The sequence below is a fragment of the Idiotropiscis lumnitzeri genome, chromosome 7 (genome assembly GCF_059441095.1).
Source record: "Idiotropiscis lumnitzeri isolate Australia: NSW breed Sydney's pygmy pipehorse chromosome 7, RoL_Ilum_1.0, whole genome shotgun sequence".
In the NCBI taxonomy this organism is placed as follows: Eukaryota; Metazoa; Chordata; class Actinopteri; order Syngnathiformes; family Syngnathidae; genus Idiotropiscis; species Idiotropiscis lumnitzeri.
Window position 1 is genome coordinate 23,807,811 of NC_142397.1, and position 20,273 is coordinate 23,828,083.

Consider the following 20,273-nt stretch of genomic DNA (forward strand, 5'->3'; position numbering starts at 1 on the left):
GTATATATATTTTATTTATCACTGCAACATTCTTTATCATTGCAGTATTTTTTTTATCATTGCAGTATATATATATATTTTTTTATCACTGCAGCATTCTTTATCCTTGAGATATTTTTATTTATTTCCCCTCTGTACCATGAGCAGACTGTACTATGGACTGACTGTAGGAGTGTGTAGTGTGTATATACATGGGAATTTGTCTCTATAAATATATACGGTGTATATTCGCATAGGTTTGCTTTTCCGAATGCCATCCATCCATCAATCCATTTATCAGTCGGGTCGAGGAGGCAGCAGCTTCAGCAGGGAAGCCCAGACTTCCCTCTCCCCAGCCACGTCTTCTTCCGGATGGATCCTCAGGCGTTCCCTGGCCAGCCAGAAGACATAGTCTCTCCAGCATGTCCTGGGTCGTCTTTGGGGCCTCCTGCTGGTGGGACATACCTGTAACACCTCACCAGGGAGGCATCCTAATCAATCAGAAGCCCGGGCCACCTCATCTGGCTCCTCTCAACACAGAGAAGCAGCGGCTCGACTCAAAGTCCCTCTCGGATGGCTGAGCTTCTCACCCTATCTCTCAGGGAGACCCCGGAGGAAACTCATTTCGGCTGCTTCTATCCGAGATCTTGTTCTTTTGGTAAGGACCCACAGCTCATGAACATAGCCGAGGCTAGGAACATAAATCGACCGGTAAATCGAGAGCTTTTAGCTCAGCTCTTTCTTCACCACGACCGGCCGAGACAGGGTCCGCATCACAGGAAAGGCTGCACCTATCCGCCGGTTGATCTCACGGATTAAGACCCGAAGATACTTGAACTCCTCCACTTGGGGAAGGATCTCTCTCTCGCACTCTCCCGCTCACTCTAGCCCACGTGCTGGCGACTGAACTGTCAGTTAAAGGGCCAGTACACACAACGCTATACAACAGAACTTTATTTATATAGCGCATTTCACAACAGCTGGAGCTGTAGCAAGGTGCTTACAACATTACAAGATTTCATTCTGATCCGTGTATAAATATTTGAATTTTATACACCCTTCCACCCTTGCTTAGTCCATTGTTTTTAAAAGATTTCTCATCTTCCCTCCTCAAACCCAAAAATGGGCTTCCATCCGGAAAGCACGGACGAACCGTTCCATCCCAGGGACGAAATGCCCATCTCTGTCACAGGGCATACAAAAACAAACAACAATCTGTTCTCACAATCATACCTATGGACTATTTAGAGTGTTCAGTCAACCTAACATGCACGTCTTTGGAAAGTGGGAGGAAACTGGAGTATCCGCAGAAAACCTACACAGGCATGGGAAGAACATGTAAACCCCACACAGGAAGGCCGCAAGTGGAATCAAACCCATGATCTCTGTACTGTGACGTGCGAACCAGTCGACGACCGTGACGAGCCCTTTATTAATCAATTAAATGAAATAAGACAAAAGTGCTGCCCAAAAAAGAACCAATGGGTTAAATTATAGTGAGACAGAATGAACTTTATTCAGTTAATTTTGATAATTGTGAGGTGATACTGCAAATTCCTTTAGTTTAGTCAGAGAAAGTAGGAACATGCAACAAAAGATTCAAGTTCAGATTTAATTATCAGACATTTACATTTCCATTTATGCAAAACTTACAAATAAGACAGCACAATATGATTGTTTAAATCCACCCAAAAGTATTAGTAGGGACACATGTATTGTTCTGTGCTGTTGTATATTTGTTAAATAAGTAGCTCTGAAAATCTTGACTCAGTTTTAAATTTACATCATGTCTGTGCAGAGTCCATTTGTAATTGTTCGATCTTAACCAACTTTCTGAGCAGAGAACTGTCCATGCATGAAATACAAGCAATTGTGAAGCTGAGAGAAGACATTTACCTCTGTTTATCTTTCAGCTATCCAATCATACACTTCCTGCTATTCTTCATCTGTTCTTCATTCATTTGCAATATCGTATTAACTACATTCAATGTCATCATCTTCCAGGCAATGGAGCTGTGGTGAAACCGTCGGAGATTAGTGGTTACTCATCTCTTCTCCTCGCAACACTCCTGCCTCTCTATTTGGATAAGGTCTGATCATCAGCGGGTATTGTACTTTTTTCCATAAATATACACTGGGGCGACAGAAAGAGTGGCTGCAGGTTGTTTTTATTTTAATAAATACAGTGCAGATAAAAAAAATAATGATAAAATGTATTTCTCCAAACCTTACAAAACTTAAATACCAGGAAACAACAATAAAAGTAATGCAAAAAATTTATATTAATCGTAAGAAGTAAATTAAAAGGGTGAGATCAAATTAATGGTTGTGTAATGGAGTAAAATGTTTGGGATATGATTTAAGTCTGGATTAAATTAAATGGTCATCTCTCAACTCGGAGGTTGTGGATCCGATCCTCAAACCTTGTCCTTGTGTAAGATACTGAACTCTCAGTTGTTCCTGATCATCAGTAGATAAAATGAGGAGACAGTGTTAAAGCGCTTTTGAGTACTGACGGTAGAAAAGCGCTAAACAAGTGAAAGTTTATTCACCATCTGGTGGAAAAAAATCCAAGCAATACACCAAACAGATGCAAATCATGTGAGGTCAATTAAAAAGGTGAGGTAAAGTAAATGGATAAGCTTGAACTGTATGGGACACGATTTTTACAAATTTTAATGTTGTATTAAACAATAAAATATCTAAATGAACAGTTTCTCGAATTATTACATATTTAATGAGTATTTACTGGATTTAGTATTATGCTTGGAGTAGCCACAGAGTCAATGTAGCAGGAGATGGCGTGATGAAAGCCTGGATGAGACTTGACAGTGAGTACATGCCCTCAGCAGGAACGTCTGATACCATCATCGGAACAGAGCCGCTAGAAAAGTCTACACGAATGAAAGACATGAAAGTCCCTGACTACATTATGAGTACTAAATTGCACAGATGTACAGTACATCATTTTTTTTTAGGCGAAACATTTATTCTGCATTATTGAATGAGACTATTTTCTGAAGCGCACGACTCAGCGGCTTTTCCGTAGAGGTTGCTGAGCAAGGCTGGATTGGTCATGGAAATTAAATTCTCTGACACAGCTATTTTGGTTATGTAAGGTAGTGGCTCGAGGCCCACACAGGGTGTCGCCCCTTCACTTTGTTATTTAAGTTAAGCAATGTCTGTACTTTTTGTCCAAATTTGGCCCCAGTAGTGTTGCCAGTATTTGCTTGGAGTGGCCCATTTTGATTCAGTCTATATTATTTGTTTAATAGGCCATCCAAATTTGTTTGATGTTTTTTTTTTTAATGCGTGTTTTATTTTGTGTGAATGACAATGAAAATACTGGTTGGCCAATTTTGCTGTGGGTTGAGTTCCTGAGTAATCAAGTGTTTTATGTTGTAGGCCTACTTTGTAGTTCATATTTCACTGCATAATGTAGACACGGGTCCGTCTTTGATTTTGTGAAGGAGATTAAAACACAACCGTCTCAGTCACAACCAAGAAGCCCGTGCTGTTTCTCTCTGCACCACCACGTACCCACAACAACATCACGTAGAACTCAACAGCGCGCAGAGGCCTTCTGCAGCACTTTCAGGTTACAGTTAGATAAAAGATTTTATTCTAATCACATGCTAATGTCAAGTCTCCCAAAATGCCGTGCGTGTGTGTGTGCTTGACCCCCTGTCTCTTCCAGAGCCAACTGGTCATCCTGCAATTCACTTCTATTAATGTATTACCCTGTGAAACATCTGTTAACTACCAGAGGAATGTTTTACAATATTCATTGAAATGCCTGTTGGCTGGCAATCTAGCCTCTGTCCTTCGAAGATTCAACCCAGAGACTCCTTTATATTTAGATGAAGAGAACTAATACAATATCAAGATTAGCCTATATTAAATATACCTCACTATGAAATGGCAATTAAAAAATGGTGAAATTGTCTATTTACTTCAATTTTCATTGTAACCTTTTTAATCGATGGAAATGTCCTCTATTTTTGACACAATACAAGTTGAATTATTTTATTTATTTATTTTGTTTTTTTTTTATTAAGATGGTGTACAATGCGCCTGTGTCTTTGGCAACCACTCTCAGATTTTCTTCCTGTTTTGGGTGATTTGTGAATTGTTCACGGACTCTCAGCTGGTGTACGATCGCCAGTCTTTGCTGGACTTACGGTGCAGCGTTGGAGATTCGGGTGCTTTCCAGCATGGTTGGGGTAAGACGTTGCGAGGTGACATCTCGGCGGACGTTTTTCATGTCTGCGTGTTCCCAATACGACGGAAGTGGCGCCACGGTAAAAATGGTGGCCAGATAATGAAGATAAAAAGGGAGCTAAAACATACTCGTCCCCATCACCAAACTGGACATTCTCGGCCTTCCGACCCTCACACGCACCTGGATTAAGGACTTTCTGACCAAAAGACACCAGACTATGATGCTCGGCCCCTACACATCCTTCACGCGAACGCTGAGGCCCGGTTCCTCTCAAGGATGCGTGCTGAGCCCTCTCCTGTACGCTCTCTACACCTATGACTGCAGCCCGGCCCACGGAAACAACACCATTATCAAATTTGCTGACGATACGACAGTGGTCGGTCTGATCTCAAAAGGAGACGAGACATTTTACAGGGAGGAGAACCAGAGACTAACAGCATGGTGTGAGGAAAATAAACTACAGCTCAACATTGCAAAAATGAAGGAGATCGTCATCAACTTCAGGGGGAACAAGACTGTACAACCCCCCTCTACATCAAAGGCGTGTTGTGGAGAGGGTCCACACATTCAATTTCCTGGTAGTACAGATCTCCGATGACCTTTTGTACTTAAAACCCGTCAGCTGATCTGCACAGAATTGTCCCCTGAAATGTGCTATAGATTTTTTTATTGACAAGGTTGCTACAGTTAAGGCTCTTGTTTCCAGCACTACACTTGACCCCTCTGTCCATGTATCTTGTTTCGCAGTGTTGGAGTAGCGTTTTAGAGTGGTTTAGATGCGATTTGGTTGAGTGGACCTTTTGTGTTCGCCTTGTTTGCTCTGAGCCTCTGTCGTATGGTGTTCCCTAGAGTTCTATTTTGAGGCCCTTGCTGTTTTCGTTGTACCTTGATGCCCCTAGGTTCCATCCTTCAGAAACATGGAATTTTCTTCCATTCCCATGCGGATGACAGCCAGATTTATGTACTGCTGAGCAAAAAAGATGCTCTCCATGAGGCCACTTTTATCCTGTTTTGAGGAAATCAGAGCATGGGTGTCACTTAATCTACCATATTTTCCGGACTATAAAATGCTACCTTTTTACTAGATTTTGAACCATGCAGCTAATACAACGCTGTGGCTTTCCTGTGGCTTTTTCTTTCATCTGTAGGGGCACTCCATTGTTCAGAAAATACGCAAAATGAATCTCGATTTTTTTTTTCTTTCTCTTGGGTCTGTTCTGATTAAATTAGCAAAGTTGTTGCCGTGTTAAAAGGCTCTGTTTTAACAATCTGTTCACGTAGCTTTATGTGCATTCACAGAACAAAATCTGTCTGTATATACAGAAAACAACAAATTTATTTCAACAAAGAAAACTGCAGCTTATAGCCTGGTGCTGTTTGTGTATCATTTTTTTGTTTGTTTGTTTGTTTTTCCCCCAAAAAGAGTTGCTGCGGCTTATATACAGGTGCAACTTTTAGTCTGGAAAATGCGGTACTTGAATTTCAACGAAAAAAAGTCAGAAGTTATGGTGTTCAGTCCAAGTAGGCCTTCTACTTTCAACCCTGTTGACCTTGGCCCCCTGGCATCCTATCTGAAGCCAACATTCTCAAACTTGGGTTTTAAATTAGACATTGATTTTAAACTAGATCATCTAATCAGTGCTGTTGTTCAGTCCAGCTTCTTTTTTCTTAGGCAGCAGACTAAGAAGGAAGCCCTTTCTTTCTCAGCAGCACTTAGAAACAGTAATCCATGCCTGCGTTGCATCTAGGCTAGATTACTGTAATGCAATTTATTCTGGAGTCAGCCAGTCCTCCCGCAACTGGTCCAAAATGCTGCTGCTCACCTTTAAACTGAGACTCGGAAGAGGGAGCATGTAACTCCAATCTTGGCTCCTCTTCACTGGCTTCCAGTTCACTTTAGGAGTCAAGTCAAGTCAATTTTATTTGTATAGCCCTTAATCACAGACTGTCTCAAAGGGCTTTACAAAACCACAATCAACATCCCCTGATCTTAACCCCAGGAGGGCATGGGAAAAAAACCCATTAGGGGAAAAGTGAGAAACCTTGAGAAGGGACCACAGATGGGGGAATCCTCCTTTCAGGATGATCAGGCTGCAATCGATGTAAAGTGGGCAACATTTGACACATAAAATGATGCTATACAATGTTAGCTGAGATAATGTGAGAGTCAATCAAATGGAGTGCTACAGGAAGATCAATCACATCAGTAGTGCGAGTCTTCGTCCAGTTGATCCGGGCCGTAATCGCCATAGCAGCACCTCCGAGGATGTGGTCAGCCTTCGATCTTGTTTTGGTCAGTTGCTACAGAGTCAGAACAGGCACTTCCAAATGAATCACCATTGCCTAATTCCCAGCCGGAGAAGAGGGGGCAGAAAAGAGAGTAGAAGCAGCAGTAAACAGGCCAACAAATAGTTCAACGAAATGCACAAGTGTATAAATGCATCTTTACTATTATTTTGAACTACTTTGAACTACATTCTCGGCCTCCCTGCCCTCACACGCATCTGGATTAAGGACTTTCTGACCAACAGACCCCAGACTGTGTTGCTCGGCCCCTACACGTCCTCCACCCGCACGCTGAGCACCGGTTCCCCTCAAGGATGCGTGCTGAGCCCTCTCCTATACGCCCTCTACACCTACGACTGCAGCCCAGCCCACGGCAACAACACCATCGTCAAGTTTGCTGACGACACGACAGTGGTCGGTCTGATCTCGGAAGGTGACGAGACAGCCTACAGAGAGGAGGTAAAGAGGCTGACGGCTTGGTGCGAGGACAACAGACTGCAACTCAACACTGCAAAAACAAAGGAGATCGTCGTCGACTTCAGGAGGAACAAGACGGTACCGCCCCCCCTCTGCATCGAAGGCGTGTGGGTGGAGAGGGTCCACACGTTCAAGTTCCTGGGAGTACAGATCTCAGATGACCTTTCTTGGACTCACAACACCACAGCAGTGGTAAAGAAGGTCCACCAGCGTCTGCACTTCCTGAGAGTCCTCAGGAAATTCAACCTGGGCAGGAAGCTGCTGCTGGCCTTCTACCACTCGTCCATCGAGAGCCTGTTGACGTACTGTGTCTCCACCTGGTACAGCGGCTGCACTGAGGCGGACAGAGTGAGGCTCCAGAGGACAGTCAAAACAGCGCAAAGGATTATTGGCTGCCCTCTCCCCTCACTGTCGGACATCTACACCGCCCGGTGCCTCAGCAGGGCTCTCAACATCGTCAAAGACAATACCCACCCAAACTCCCACCTGTTCGACCTGATGCCCTCTGGCAGGCGCTACAGATGCATCAAATCGAGGACCAATAGACTGAGAAACAGTTTCTTTCCGAGAGCCATCTCTATTCTGAACTCTCACACACACACGAGACCACCCTTACCTTGCAGAACAGCATCGTGATGTGTTTTTATATACCCTATTCAGTATTATTTTCCATTGCACTCTCTTATTTATCTAATTTATATATTTGTCTGTATTATTGTTGTATTGCACTGGAGAGGGGAGCTCTCTAATCTCGTTGCACTCTTGAGTACAATGACAATAAAGGGATTTCTAATTCTAATTCTATTTTTTACTGAGGTGGCGCCCCTAATATCTGAGGGTTGTACATTCCAAAGCATTGGTGCCCGAATAGAAAATGCTCTTGAACCTGCTGACTTCTTTTTGGCTCCTGGGATCACTAAAAGACCAGCATTTTGTGAGCAAAGGTTTCGGGACGGAACATATGGTACCACAAGGTTTACGAGTGCTATAGTTCATTTTAAGATACAGTGAACCCTCGGTTATCGCGGTTAATGGGGACAGAGACCACCCGCGAAAACTGAAAATCCGCGAAGTAGCGGCGCACCTTCAAAAATGCTTAAAAAAAATATACAATATATATAATAAATATAGAAATATATATATATGTATATATATATATATATATACGGGTAGAGAGAGAGAGAGAGAGTGAAATTCATGTTATAACAAAAAAAACTAATTATTATTAAAACTTATTATTTTTTTATTCCCCAGCCATTCTTTTTGTATTTATTTAATTACTCCGACTTTTACCTGCTGGTACGCCGTCCGGTGTGCCCTGTGAAATGAAAGGTGGCATTCTTTATTTATTTATTCATTCATAACTGACAGCCTCGCGCTCCGCTCGTGCCCGGGCGGAAGGTGCTCCAATTCGGCTTAACTGTGACGCACGCCCGCCCTCCTCCTCCGGTGCTTCCATTCGGTTAAACTTAGGGGCCGCTTGGAACCGCCCGTGCCCGGGGAAGGTGCTCCTCTTCGGCTTATTGTGACGCGAGCATGCCCTCCTCCTCTGGAGCTTCCATTCGGTTAAACTTAGGGGCCGCTTGGAACCGCCCGTGCCCGGGGAAGGTGCTCCTCTTCGGCTTACTGTGACGCGAGCATGCCCTCCTCCTCCGGAGCTTCCATTCGGTTAAACTTAGGGGCCGCTTGGAACTGCCCATGCCCGGGGAAGGTGCTCCTCTTCGGCTTACTGTGACGCGAGCATGCCCTCCTCCTCCGGAGCTTCCATTCGGTTAAACTTAGGGGCCGCTTGGCACCGCCCGTGCCCGGGGAAGGTGCTCCTCTACGGCTTAACTGCCACGCACACCGGCCGGAGCTCTGGTACGGTCCGAACCGCGCGAAACGTCACCACCGATCATTTTTTAGACCCGCGAAGCACTGAACCCGCGAAAGGTGAACCGCGAAGTAGCGAGGGTTCACTGTACTTCTGTTTGTCTTGGCTCCTCCGCCCCTGTGCACCAGGTCTGCCGACCAAATACTGCTGGAGGTGCTGAGGACTAGACGGAGCCTCAGGGGGTGATCGTGCCTTTTCTTTTGGGGTGTCCTTCTCGATGCAATGATCCTCCATTAACTACACGTCCACTTTTAAAACCCGTTTGAAAACACATTTTTATTCTTAAGCTTTCGGCTCAACATGAGGCTTGAGACGTTGTTCTTGTTTTCTGATATCTACTGTACATGTGTTTTAATTTGTGTTCTAATTACTGCTAATTTATATTACGCCATATGTAATATGCTTTGTTACTGCGCTAGCTGTTGTGGAACGCGCAATATAAATGCAATATCGAATTCATACAATGTTTGATATATACGGGGAAGTGCAAAACTCTGTATACAATAGTATTAGATCGGTGAAATTAGTAACATGAAGAATAAATTTTTTGTTTTCTTCGTAAAAACAAAGTACTATATAGGTTTTATCTATAACTGCATACCTACCTTTGATCCCCTTTATATTTTCAGTAGATCTATTACAATAATTTCAAGAGCAAAATATGTTCGGATATGCTGAACAGGCATGTTGATGATATTGCTGGAGCTGCGCTGATTTGCTCAGAGAATGTAGAAGCTACAAAATAAAATGAAACTAGTTGGTCTGACAAGTGTTATCTGATTGGAGAATGGAATTGAAAGTGGCTCACTGAATCCTGCTGCACTGATAACTCCTTATTGGTAAAGACACTGGCCCAGAATGAAATATTGACAAACAATAATCTGATACATATAAAACACTCAGTGACATTTCATAACATGTGTAGCTATTAATCCAGGGGTGTCAAACTCTTAATCTTAAAATTTAGGTCAGGGTCCACAAAGAGAAAAATTTATCTCTTTGCCTCTTTGCTCTCTCTCTCTCTCTCTCTCTCAGTCTCTCTCTCGCTCTCTCTCGGTTTGGCTTCGCGAACAAAGATTTCATGAAGGGGTTTGTCATGTCAACTGCAGGCACACTTGTGGCTGACAAGGCCAATGTGAGATAGGCAGGTGGAGTCAAATGTTACCTCAGGTACAACTGCTGAGGCTTCGCAATTTTTCCTCATGCGGCGTTCATCCCTCAGGGTGTTCTTGCGGGAATCCTCGGGAGAGGAGAGAGCCTGATGGATGATGTGGCGCCAGATGTCGCGTTCAGCTGCCAGAGTAGACCACTGGCAATGGTCAATGTGGCAGGTGCTGAGGGACATCTTCAGGGAGTCTTTGTAATGCTTCTTTGGTGCCCCTCTGTCATGGTGGCCAGTGGAAAGCCCACCATTCTGGAGACATGGCCTGCCCTGGGTAGCTGTAACTTCAGCAGCATAGCCTCAATACTGGTGATCTCTGCTTCTTCAAGGACCTCAACATTTGTGACGTAGTATCTCCAGTGAAAGATAATGCGGAGACGGCGCTGATGGAAATGCTGCAGGAGTTGCAGTGGTACATTACCCATGATTCAGAGCCGTACAGTAGGTACAAGTCAGCACAGCGGCTCTGTAGACGCTGATCTTATTGCCCTTCTACTGATGCTTGTTTTTCCAGACTCTGTTGTATAGTCTTGCCAAAGGCGCTGTTTGACTTGGCCAGCCTTTTGTCTACTTTCTTAGCAATCTTGGCGTCTGATGTGATTATACACCCCAGGTAGGTGCAGTGGTGAACGGTCTTCAACACAGTCTCGCCAATGATGACGCAAGGAGGGCGATACTCTTCTCAAGATGCAGGCTGGTGGAGGACCTCCGTCTTTTCAAGCTGACCTTGAGGCCGAAGAGCTGGGCCACTTCTGGGAAGCAGGATGTCAGGGGCTGCAAGGGTCTTTCGGTATGTGCAACAAGGGCAGCGTCGTCGGCAAAGAGAAGGTTTCGAAATAGCTGCTGAGTCTTTGTGTGGGCCTGCAGTCACCTGAGGTTGAATAGACTGCCGTTGAGACGGTAGCGGATGTAGGCAGCATCATCATCGTCAAGGTCTTCCATGGCCTGCATCAGCATCACACTGAAGAGGATGCTGAACAGAGCAGGTGCTAGGACGCAACCCTGTTTCATAGCATTAAGGATGGGGAAGGCTTCAGTGAGGTCGCTGTTTAACCTAACTTGGCCGTGTTGGTCTTCATGCAGCTGGATGACCGTACTGAGGAACTTTGGGGGGCAGCCAAAGCGCTCCATGATTAGCCAAAGACCCTTTCTCCACACTTTGTCAAACGCCTTGGTTAAGTCAACAAACGTCACAGTCTTTTGTTCTGCTCCGACACTTTTCTTGGACCTGTGAGAGGATGAAAACCATGTCGGTGGTACCCCGGTTTGCTCTGAACCTACACTGGGTTTCTAGGAGGTGGTCTTCTGTGATAGGTACTAGCCTGTTCAGGAGCACTTGAGCAAAGATTTTTCCTGCACTGAGTGACTTCCCGGTAGTTTGAGCAGTCAGACTTTTCCCCCTTGTTCTTGTATAAGGTAATAACGATTGCGCGCCTTGGCAGTTTGCCCTGCTCCCAACAATAGACAAGGAGTTCATGTAGCAACTCCTACTGCCTTGCCACGCTTCAACAATTCTATGGCTTTTGTAAATTCCTGCATAGAAGGCGGTTCGTCCAGTTCCTCTTTGACTGGCATCGGAGGGATGCGGAGTAATGCTCAGTCCTGGACAACTCTGAACAGTGCCTGGAAGTGCTCAGACCAACGGCTCAGGATGCATGGGTTATCATTTTGTCCATCTGCAGTGCGCAGGGGAGTATGGCCCTGATGTATGGTACCATACGCTGCCTTGAGGCCTTCATAGAAGCCTCTGAAGTCACCAACATCTGCGCTCTACTGAGTTCTAACTGCGAGGTGGGTCCACCAATCTTTTCCATCACTCAAAGTTTGAGCTGGAGGTTGTTGCAGATGTGGCGGAAGGCAGCTTTCTTCACAGGACAGGATGGGTGAGCCAGGTGATCCTGGTGGGCTGATCTTGTCTTTGACAGATTTTTTTGGAGCTCTTCGTTGTTTTCGTCAACCCAGTCTTTATTTCTTTTCGTGGTAAACCCAAGGACTGTCTGCAGTATGGTAGTTATTAGTTGGTCCCAGAGTGTTTCGGGAGAGGAATCTTCTGGACAGCTGTTGTTTCCAAGATTGGCCTGTAAGCTTGCCTGGAAGTTAGCATTCACTTCGACTGAACTCTTTGTCGTGAGGCCCTCCCTTCCTTGGCTTGGGTTTTAAGTGCATCCTGAGTTTGTAGTGCATTAGGCGATGATCAGTATGACATTCTGCACTGGGCATCACTCTGGTGTGCATGATGTCTTTGAGGTCTCATTGACGCCCTAGAACATGATGAATCAGGTGCCAGTGTTTAGATGCATCCAGGTTGTCTTCAGATTGTCCTTTTGCTGAAATATGGTGTTGGTGATGACAAGTTGTTGCTCCGTGCAGAACTCCAGCAGCAAGCGCCCGTTGTTGACGCAGCGTCGAGCAAGTACTCCTATCCAGGAAACTTGTCTTGGCCCACTCTAGCATTGAAGTCGCAGAGAATTAATAGCTTGTCGTCTGCAGGGGTGCTTTGGAGAAGGCTCCGAAGTTCAGAGTAAGTCATGTCTTTTTCTGCCGGCTCAGCTTGAAGAGTCTGAGAATACACTCTGAAAAACGTTGCATACTGCTTGTTCGCCAGAGGGAGGCGCATGGACATGATGTGGCCGGAATGAGCAGATGGCTGGTTTTCCAGCTTGGATGCGATCGAGAATCTGAGCATGAGGCCAACGCCAGCGAGACGCCTTTTTGTCACAGGTTTCACTGGCCATAAGAGGGTCTATCCAGCGCCATGTTCTTTTAGGCTGCCTTCTTCTGAGAACTGAACTTCACTGAGGGCAGCAATGTCGCTATTGAGCCTAGACAGTTCATGCGCAATCAGCGCAGAGCGACATTCAGGTTGGTTGCTGCCAGTTTAGTCAAGCATGGTTCTGATGTTCCAGCATGCCAGTTTTAAGTGTCCTTGCAGGTGGGTGCATACCTTCCTTTATTGTTGTTGGAGCGCATGGGAAGATGCCCATTGACAGTGATCAACTGGGGGATAAGAGACAAGCTTTGGTAGTCTCCTCTCCATGTGGAGCAAGCAGTGCTGTCCCTAGATAAGCCTGCTTGGTCGTTATGGGTGTTGACGAGTGATGATGTCGTCTCCAGGTCAACATCAGGCCACCAATATCCTGAACCACCTGCATGCGGGATTGGAACTGCGGCTTCCTGTGACATCTTCCAACTACCATTTTTGCCCCTTTCCCGTCACTTCAGGGCTTGGTAAAGTTGGTGGCATCATGAATGTGGGAATGTCCTCCCAGCTTGCGCAATGGAGTTTGAAAGTGGAGTACAGTGTGTGCAGTCCTGGCCCCACCCCTTATATATTTGTGTGTGAATATATATATGTAAATATATATATATATATATATATATATATATATATATATATATATATATATATATATATATATATATATATATATATATATATATATATATATATATATATATATATATATATATATATATATATATATAGACAGCAATCTGCAGCTGGGCAACTTGTCTGTGTTGATGCTGTCCTGGTCTCGAGGTTGTGCGCTGATTGCCACCAGGCACAGCCCTGCAAAGAAGTAGATAACGCATCTGGTCGACAGGGCTGTGGCCAGTCGCTGTCCGGTGGTTCGCTCTTTTTTTTCCGCGAGGGGTATGTTTACCACGGAAAACCCTCTTTCCCACTGTGGTCTTTCGTCGGTACACTGGAGTGTATGTGGTGGAGATCCCACTACGAGGGACTAGTGTCGTTAAGCCTATTAGCAGGAAACCTGAGAAGCTTGCACTGCGACTGGTGGATCCAGCCGCCACGCCCCTCGACTTTTGCTGCCTTTGGGGTCACTGCAATCACCTGGTGAGGGCCGTCCCAGCGTTCACTGTCCCAACGGAGTCGTCTCAACACCATGAGGAAGACATGGTCCCCACACGGACGTGGTCTGTCTGTGGATCAGAACACACTGGCAAGTCATTGTGCCTATGCATCTCTTTTCGGTCAAACATGTTTTTCATGTGGACTTGGACCATTGTGCCAGTCGCTGGTGGTTCTGATGAGTCTGGGAGTCTATATGGGCGGCCATATAGGATTTCGAAAAGGGGATAATGTCCTTCCTTCGGCTGGCAATATCCTCATTGCTTTGGCAACGATTGAAACACAGTCGGGCAATTGTCTTTTTGTTTCTCTCATTGTCTTAATAAGTCTAGCTTTAACAGTTCCGTTTGTGCGTTCCACAAGTCCTGCAGACTGTGGGTGGTATGCACAATGACACTTTTAGTCAATTTGCAGTAACTGTCCCACTTTGTTACATTATTCACAAAATGCGTGCCATTTTCATTTTGAATCACTCTTGAAATACCAAATGTTGGGATAATTCGATCACACAGTGCTTTTCTAACTGTTTTTGCATCATCATATGTTGTTGGAAACACCTGTCAGGTTTAAATGCTCTGACGCTTTCAAAAGACTGAAATAAAGGTGGCTGAAAATCCAAAACAGATCAGACAAGGTCTTCGTTTTTACCATTCGCGAATGGGAGAGAGCCAGAGGGAAAACAAGCGTCTTGCTTAGTTCAATCCCTTGCACCCTCTGACTCTCACCCCCCGCCCTGTCCTTTTATTGAAAGCAAACTCAAAACTTAGCAGACAATGGGGGTCTGTCTCCAGGAAGACAGGAAAACATAACTCACAATGTGAAGGTCAGTTTAACTACATACATCTTCAGGATACAGGAAACAATAATTCACACTGAAAACAAGGAAAACGAAACTAAGAGAAAAACGTAAGTGTGTGCGTGTGTGCTAAAGCAACAATGTAAGTGTCTGTCTGTTAAAGTAACAATGTGGGTGTCTGTGTGTGTGTGTGTTAAAGCAACAATGTAAGTGTCTGTGTGTGTGTGTTTAAGCAACAACGTAAGTGTCTGTGTGTGTGTGTTAAAGCAACAACGTAAGGGGTGGGGGTGTGTGTGTGCAATTATCACTGATACAAATAGTGTATAAAAACATGATTAGAAATACACAAACTGTTTATATAAAGTTACTTGAAGTTATTGTGATCTTCAGCTTATCTTACACACCTTAACCCGTTTTCAAACAAATAACACAATGTCAACAAAATTTTTTTCGTTTAATGTCTGTTACCCCACGTGTGTGGGAATAATTTCATGTCATACTTCCTCCTCTTGACACATGACTACACCCACGTGCCAATCTTTTAGGCAACAATGATTGAGGCAGCCAGGGTTTGCCATCCGCCAATTTGCTGACCCTGTCCTCAGCAATGTTTGCACCTTTGTTGTCCCGATATGGGTGTTCAATAAATGGTGCATTTTTCTAACGTGAGATCAAAATGTCAAGTTGTGTGTGTGTGTTCATTTACCCTTTTAGTCATGTTGTGTCGACCATGAGGGCATACCTTGGGCTGCAGCCTTTGCTGCATTGTCTGCGAAGGGGTTTCCAATTGTAATTGGGTAATTTCCTGTTAAGTGAGCTTCTTATTTAGAAATAGCTACTTAGATGTGCTTTATGCACAACTTCTTTTCCGGTTGTGGTTTTAAAGCCCCTGTTCGCCCAATATCGACAGAACACATGAACATATATCTTGGCTGTCAGTCCAAATTGTAAAATGTTTTTTTAGAAAAAGTGTCTCTCCAGTCAGGAGAAAAGTGTCCATGAGGTCAGGTCGCAGTTTGGTGGTAATTTGGACGCAGCTTCCACAGTCGTGTGGAATGCCATCTACTGGTGCGGGAAAAAGTGACGCCGGGCTGAGCGCACCGCACCTTATGAGTGTGATGTGTCCCTGTGACAATCAGGTCGCCGTGCAATGTGAATGTCGTGCGGTGGACGAAAATGTCATTTTTTGATTCCAAAAGAAGGACCGCGACTTCGTGCGGCACTTTCAATGTTAATTTGTGGAGCAAGATAATCTCCGCAGATGCCTCAACCGTTAAAGCAGCAGTGAGGACTGCTTGAACACACTCTGGCGTGGTTCTCGCCACGGGATCCAATTGTTGTGACTAGTATGCAATTGGTTTCATTTTCCTTTGTGTTTCTGCAGCAACACGGGGGTCATGAAACCATTTTTTGCAGTCACTGTTTGCTCAAATGGTTTATCATAATTTGGTAGTGCTAATACAGTTTAATCAATGAGTTCCTGCTTGACAGGTTCAAAAGCTTTGTCAGCCTCGAGTGTCCAAACAATTTTGCCATCAAATGTCATTGGCTTGTCATAAATGATGTCCAGCAATGGTCGTGTGATTTCTGAGTAATTTGCAATCCATGCCCGACAATAACTGTACACACCTAGAAAAGACATCATTTGGTTTTTTATTTGTTTTAGGGCTCTGGCAATATTTTCTTTTTGCTTATCACTGACAATGCACCCATTTTGAGTGAAAATTTAATAATAATAATGATCATAATAAATTTGGCCTAAGTAGGTCACTTCCTTTAGAGGCTTTGCGAGTGAGATGTGTGGATGCTGGCCAGGAGGAAGTAGCGGTTTTACTTCGTGCGCACCAGGCAAACAGTTGAAAAGCACCACTTCCCCTTCTAATAAATGTGATTGATTTGCACTCTCTGTTCAGCCAATTTCAGGAACACTTTGGTGTCCTCGGGGTCAGCACCCGGGCATTCTTTGTATCTGATAGTCAGATGCAGACTAACCACGTGTTGCATGCATCGGACTCTATTGTGAGCTACTTCTCGTATTTTATTGACGCCCTATTTTTTCTATTTTTGTAGCGACCAATACTAATATGCCCTTTTAAGGTTTGGGCGTTTGTTTCAATTCGCCCCTACTTATTGACTCTGGTATTAATGTCGAATTGTGTCAGTGCATCACGGCCTAATAGGGTAAATGGGCACGTTGATGTAGAACTGCTTCCACACTTGCTTTTGTTTGTTTGTTTTTTATGTCACGTGATCCTCCGTTGTTATCACGACTCGGTCCTGAAATATTAATGTGTATAACGGGACTTTCTGCTTTTTTTTCTCTCTTTTTCTGCTCGACACGTTCATAATTTCGTGCATAATTTAGGATTTCCTACATTTGACTAGTCGGCCAATTTAAATTGTTTTGTTTTTTTGGTTTTTTTACATAATCACAAATTTCTTATCAAACTTGATTCAGAAAGTGTTACTTTAGATGGGAGTTATACAATTCCCGCTGATCTTCAGGAATCCCGCCATGAAATTTGAAAACAGTGTGGAGTGTATGAAAGAAATCATCTACAGACTCCTCTGGTTTCTGGGTGCACTTTGCAATTTCCTTTGGATCAGTGCTTTTTCTGAACGTGTCGGCGCATCTTTCCATAATTCGACGCAACTGTCCACCGTCGGGACGTGTCAGTTCTTCATAGGGAATGAACTGTACATCATTTTGTCTCGGATTAAACTGTTGAACTATGACGCCATATTTAGACCCTGTTGTTAGTGACAATAGTTTCAACAATTCTCCTGCATTTAGGCGGTGACCATGGACCCTGTCTGTCATTTTAGAAACAAACGCATCAAAATCGTCATTTGAATTTGGGAGTGATCTCGCAATGTCTCTAAAATTAGTTGAGGTCCATGGTTAAACATTTTTTCCATTAGGTAGGCCTAAACTTGGTAATTATCATACGGTTGATAACTCATGTCTGGCACCAGTGGAGTGGTTGGATTAATAGTACGACTCCACTGACTCATTGAACCTTTTGAACGGGTCTGATATTGGTTTTGGTCATGACTTGACTCGTATGATTTTTTTCGGTTTTTGTAATGTTTGTTCTTCAGATATTTTATCTGTCGTTTGATAATATGATGGCAAAGACGGATATAATTTTGCTTGTGTGTCTTTGGCATTATATTATCAAATTCCGCAATTTTGGTTGGAGTGGGACTTGGTGGTGTTTGTGTCACAGTCCGACCTTGATCAATTGGTTTAATGACGGTAGTTGTCAAATCGTCATCTGCTTTCTTTTTCTTTTCTGCAGTCTTAAAACTTTGAATATGTCTAGCCCTATCAAGAAGGGCTTTGCAACAAAGCCACTGTTTACTGTGGGTGTTGTCCTTTCTCTTATGTTTGACTTTAAGAGACAATTTACTCAAGTCTATCCAATTCTTCTCAGTTGTCCACATTCCCAGAAAATCCACATTTTTTTTGCTACTTTCCAGTAAATTTTATTGTTCCCTTATTTGTCAATTTCAACTAAACAACATTTTTCTTTTATTTCAGATTCGGAATGTGGACAGTTAATTTTCTTGGTGAACTTTGCCGCCATTTCTGACGGTCTTAATTATTCTAGATGTCTAGTTATGGTTCCTCAGTGTTGAGAAAAATTTAAAGTGCCTGACTCTGGGTGTATACCAAGCTTCTACTCCCAACTTGGAGCGGGTATTCCTGGGTGTTTTTACTCACAACCCTCGGTCAGTTTTAGATTTCTCAAACTTTGGACATTCATACAATACAGATTCACTCTCACAGATTGATCAGTTCTTTGTCTGTGAAAATAGATCATTTCTTTTAGAAATAACTGTTAAATTTGTAATATCTCTTCCAGATATTGCAACAACTACATCTGTACTCTCTACCAGAAATAGGAACCCCTAAATCTGTCTTCCAGAAAAAAACAACAGTTAATCCTGTACTGTCCGAGTCTTCCTAATAACTACAGTTAATTCTATACTATCTGTCTTCCAAAATAACAAAGTTAAATCTGTATCTCTCCCAGAAAATAACAAAGTTAAATTGTACTATCTCTTCGAGAATAGGGAATACCTAAATCTCCACTATGAAAATCTTCCAGAAATAAACAAAGTTAAATCTGTAAAAACTAGAAACCGCTAGTTCTTTTTTTACTATCGTGTTGTATACAACTGACCTGTGACAATCTCTCCGCTGGCCGAGACACTCGCGGCTCGTGGATGAAGTTTGTGTTCTTTCGGTGGAGGATGTCCGAGGACCGGCCTCATGGGAGGGAGGACTTTCACGATGGTACCATATTCAGTCGTCGATCATCCCCCATAGAGAAGACGTTTTCATCCGGCATTCAAAGGACCAATTAAATGTCAGAGAAGTTTCTATAAATACAAGCCTGAAACAATCAACCAGCCAAGATTGTCTTTGTCACTCGGGAGGAGCAGTCCACCGGACCTCTCAGTGAGAAGGCCCAGAGAAAAAGCTAAAAGCTTCGTGCTCCTGTTTGGTTTTATTGCTGGCACAGAAAAGCAATTTGAATATGCAACTCATACAGAATGGAAAACTTGAACACTTAGACATTATCACACTCCACGCGCTTCCTGTTTAAGTAACAGTTTCAGCTTACAAGACATCTTTTGGTTCTGCTAAGTTTGAGCTGACCGGTGTCTTGTTCTGTTGCCAGCGCAGACACTTCTGCTAATTCTGGACAGCAACGAGGTATATGTTTACTTGACCTGTAAGCATAGTTTGAAACTTGATAATATGACAAATTAATTTCTTTGACAGATAGATAGATAGATAGATAGATAGATAGATATCGCAGGACACACAAAGAGAAACACCCATCCACACTCACAATCACACCCAGGGACAATTTAGAGAGACCAATTAACATACCATGCATGTCTTTGGAATGTGGGAGGCAACCGGAGTACTCACAGAAAACCCATGCAGGCACGGGGCGAGCATGCAAACGCTACACAGAAAGGCCAGAGCTGGATCCAACCACACAACCTCTGCACTGTTTGGCAGATGTGCTGACCAGTTGACTACTATGACGCCCTCATACCATTTCCAGATCTCATGCATGTCTATATAACACAACTTCATAAAAAAATATGACTGCCTGCAAGAATAAACACTGCACTTGTGAATAATTAACATTCCTAACACAAGACCGCGAGGACAATGACACCCTTTAATTAATAAAATATGTTTAGAAGATGGTTAACCTCACTCCTCTCTTAGCATTCTTTCAATGAGCTCGCAGGCAGTATAACACAATCAGACTGTAATCATGTCTGCAAGCTTGATCAAATTACGAGGCATTGCTTTGCGTGATTTTTCTACATTTAACACTACGCTGTTCTTGGATTTTTTTGTGAAGTGAGACTTTAATTAAACAATACAAACGGAGCGACCAATGTTTACCGACAGCTTGTCATCGCCATCTTCTGAGTCTGAAGACGACCTTGTTGGGCCAGTGATGATTTTTTGCAATCCTGGTCTAAAAAAGAGAAAATGTGTCAGTGTTGTGGAGGTCAGATGGTAATGAATTCCAAGTTTGGGGTGCAGAGCGGCTGAAAGTTTTGTCCTGC

At 43.6% G+C, this 20,273-nt stretch overlaps 1 protein-coding gene across 5 annotated transcripts in view; it reads left to right on the forward strand.

Annotated features, from left to right (window-relative positions):
- Positions 1-20,273, forward strand: part of LOC148334305 (aldehyde dehydrogenase, dimeric NADP-preferring-like) — a 113,423-nt gene that overhangs the window by 62,547 nt on the left and 30,603 nt on the right. For all 5 annotated transcript variants that reach the window (XM_088300215.1, XM_088300212.1, XM_088300214.1 and 2 more), the window contains exon 4: positions 1,984-2,069. In XM_088300215.1, coding sequence (XP_088156341.1) covers positions 1,984-2,069 — 86 coding nt within the window. The remainder of the gene's footprint in view (positions 1-1,983; positions 2,070-20,273) is intronic.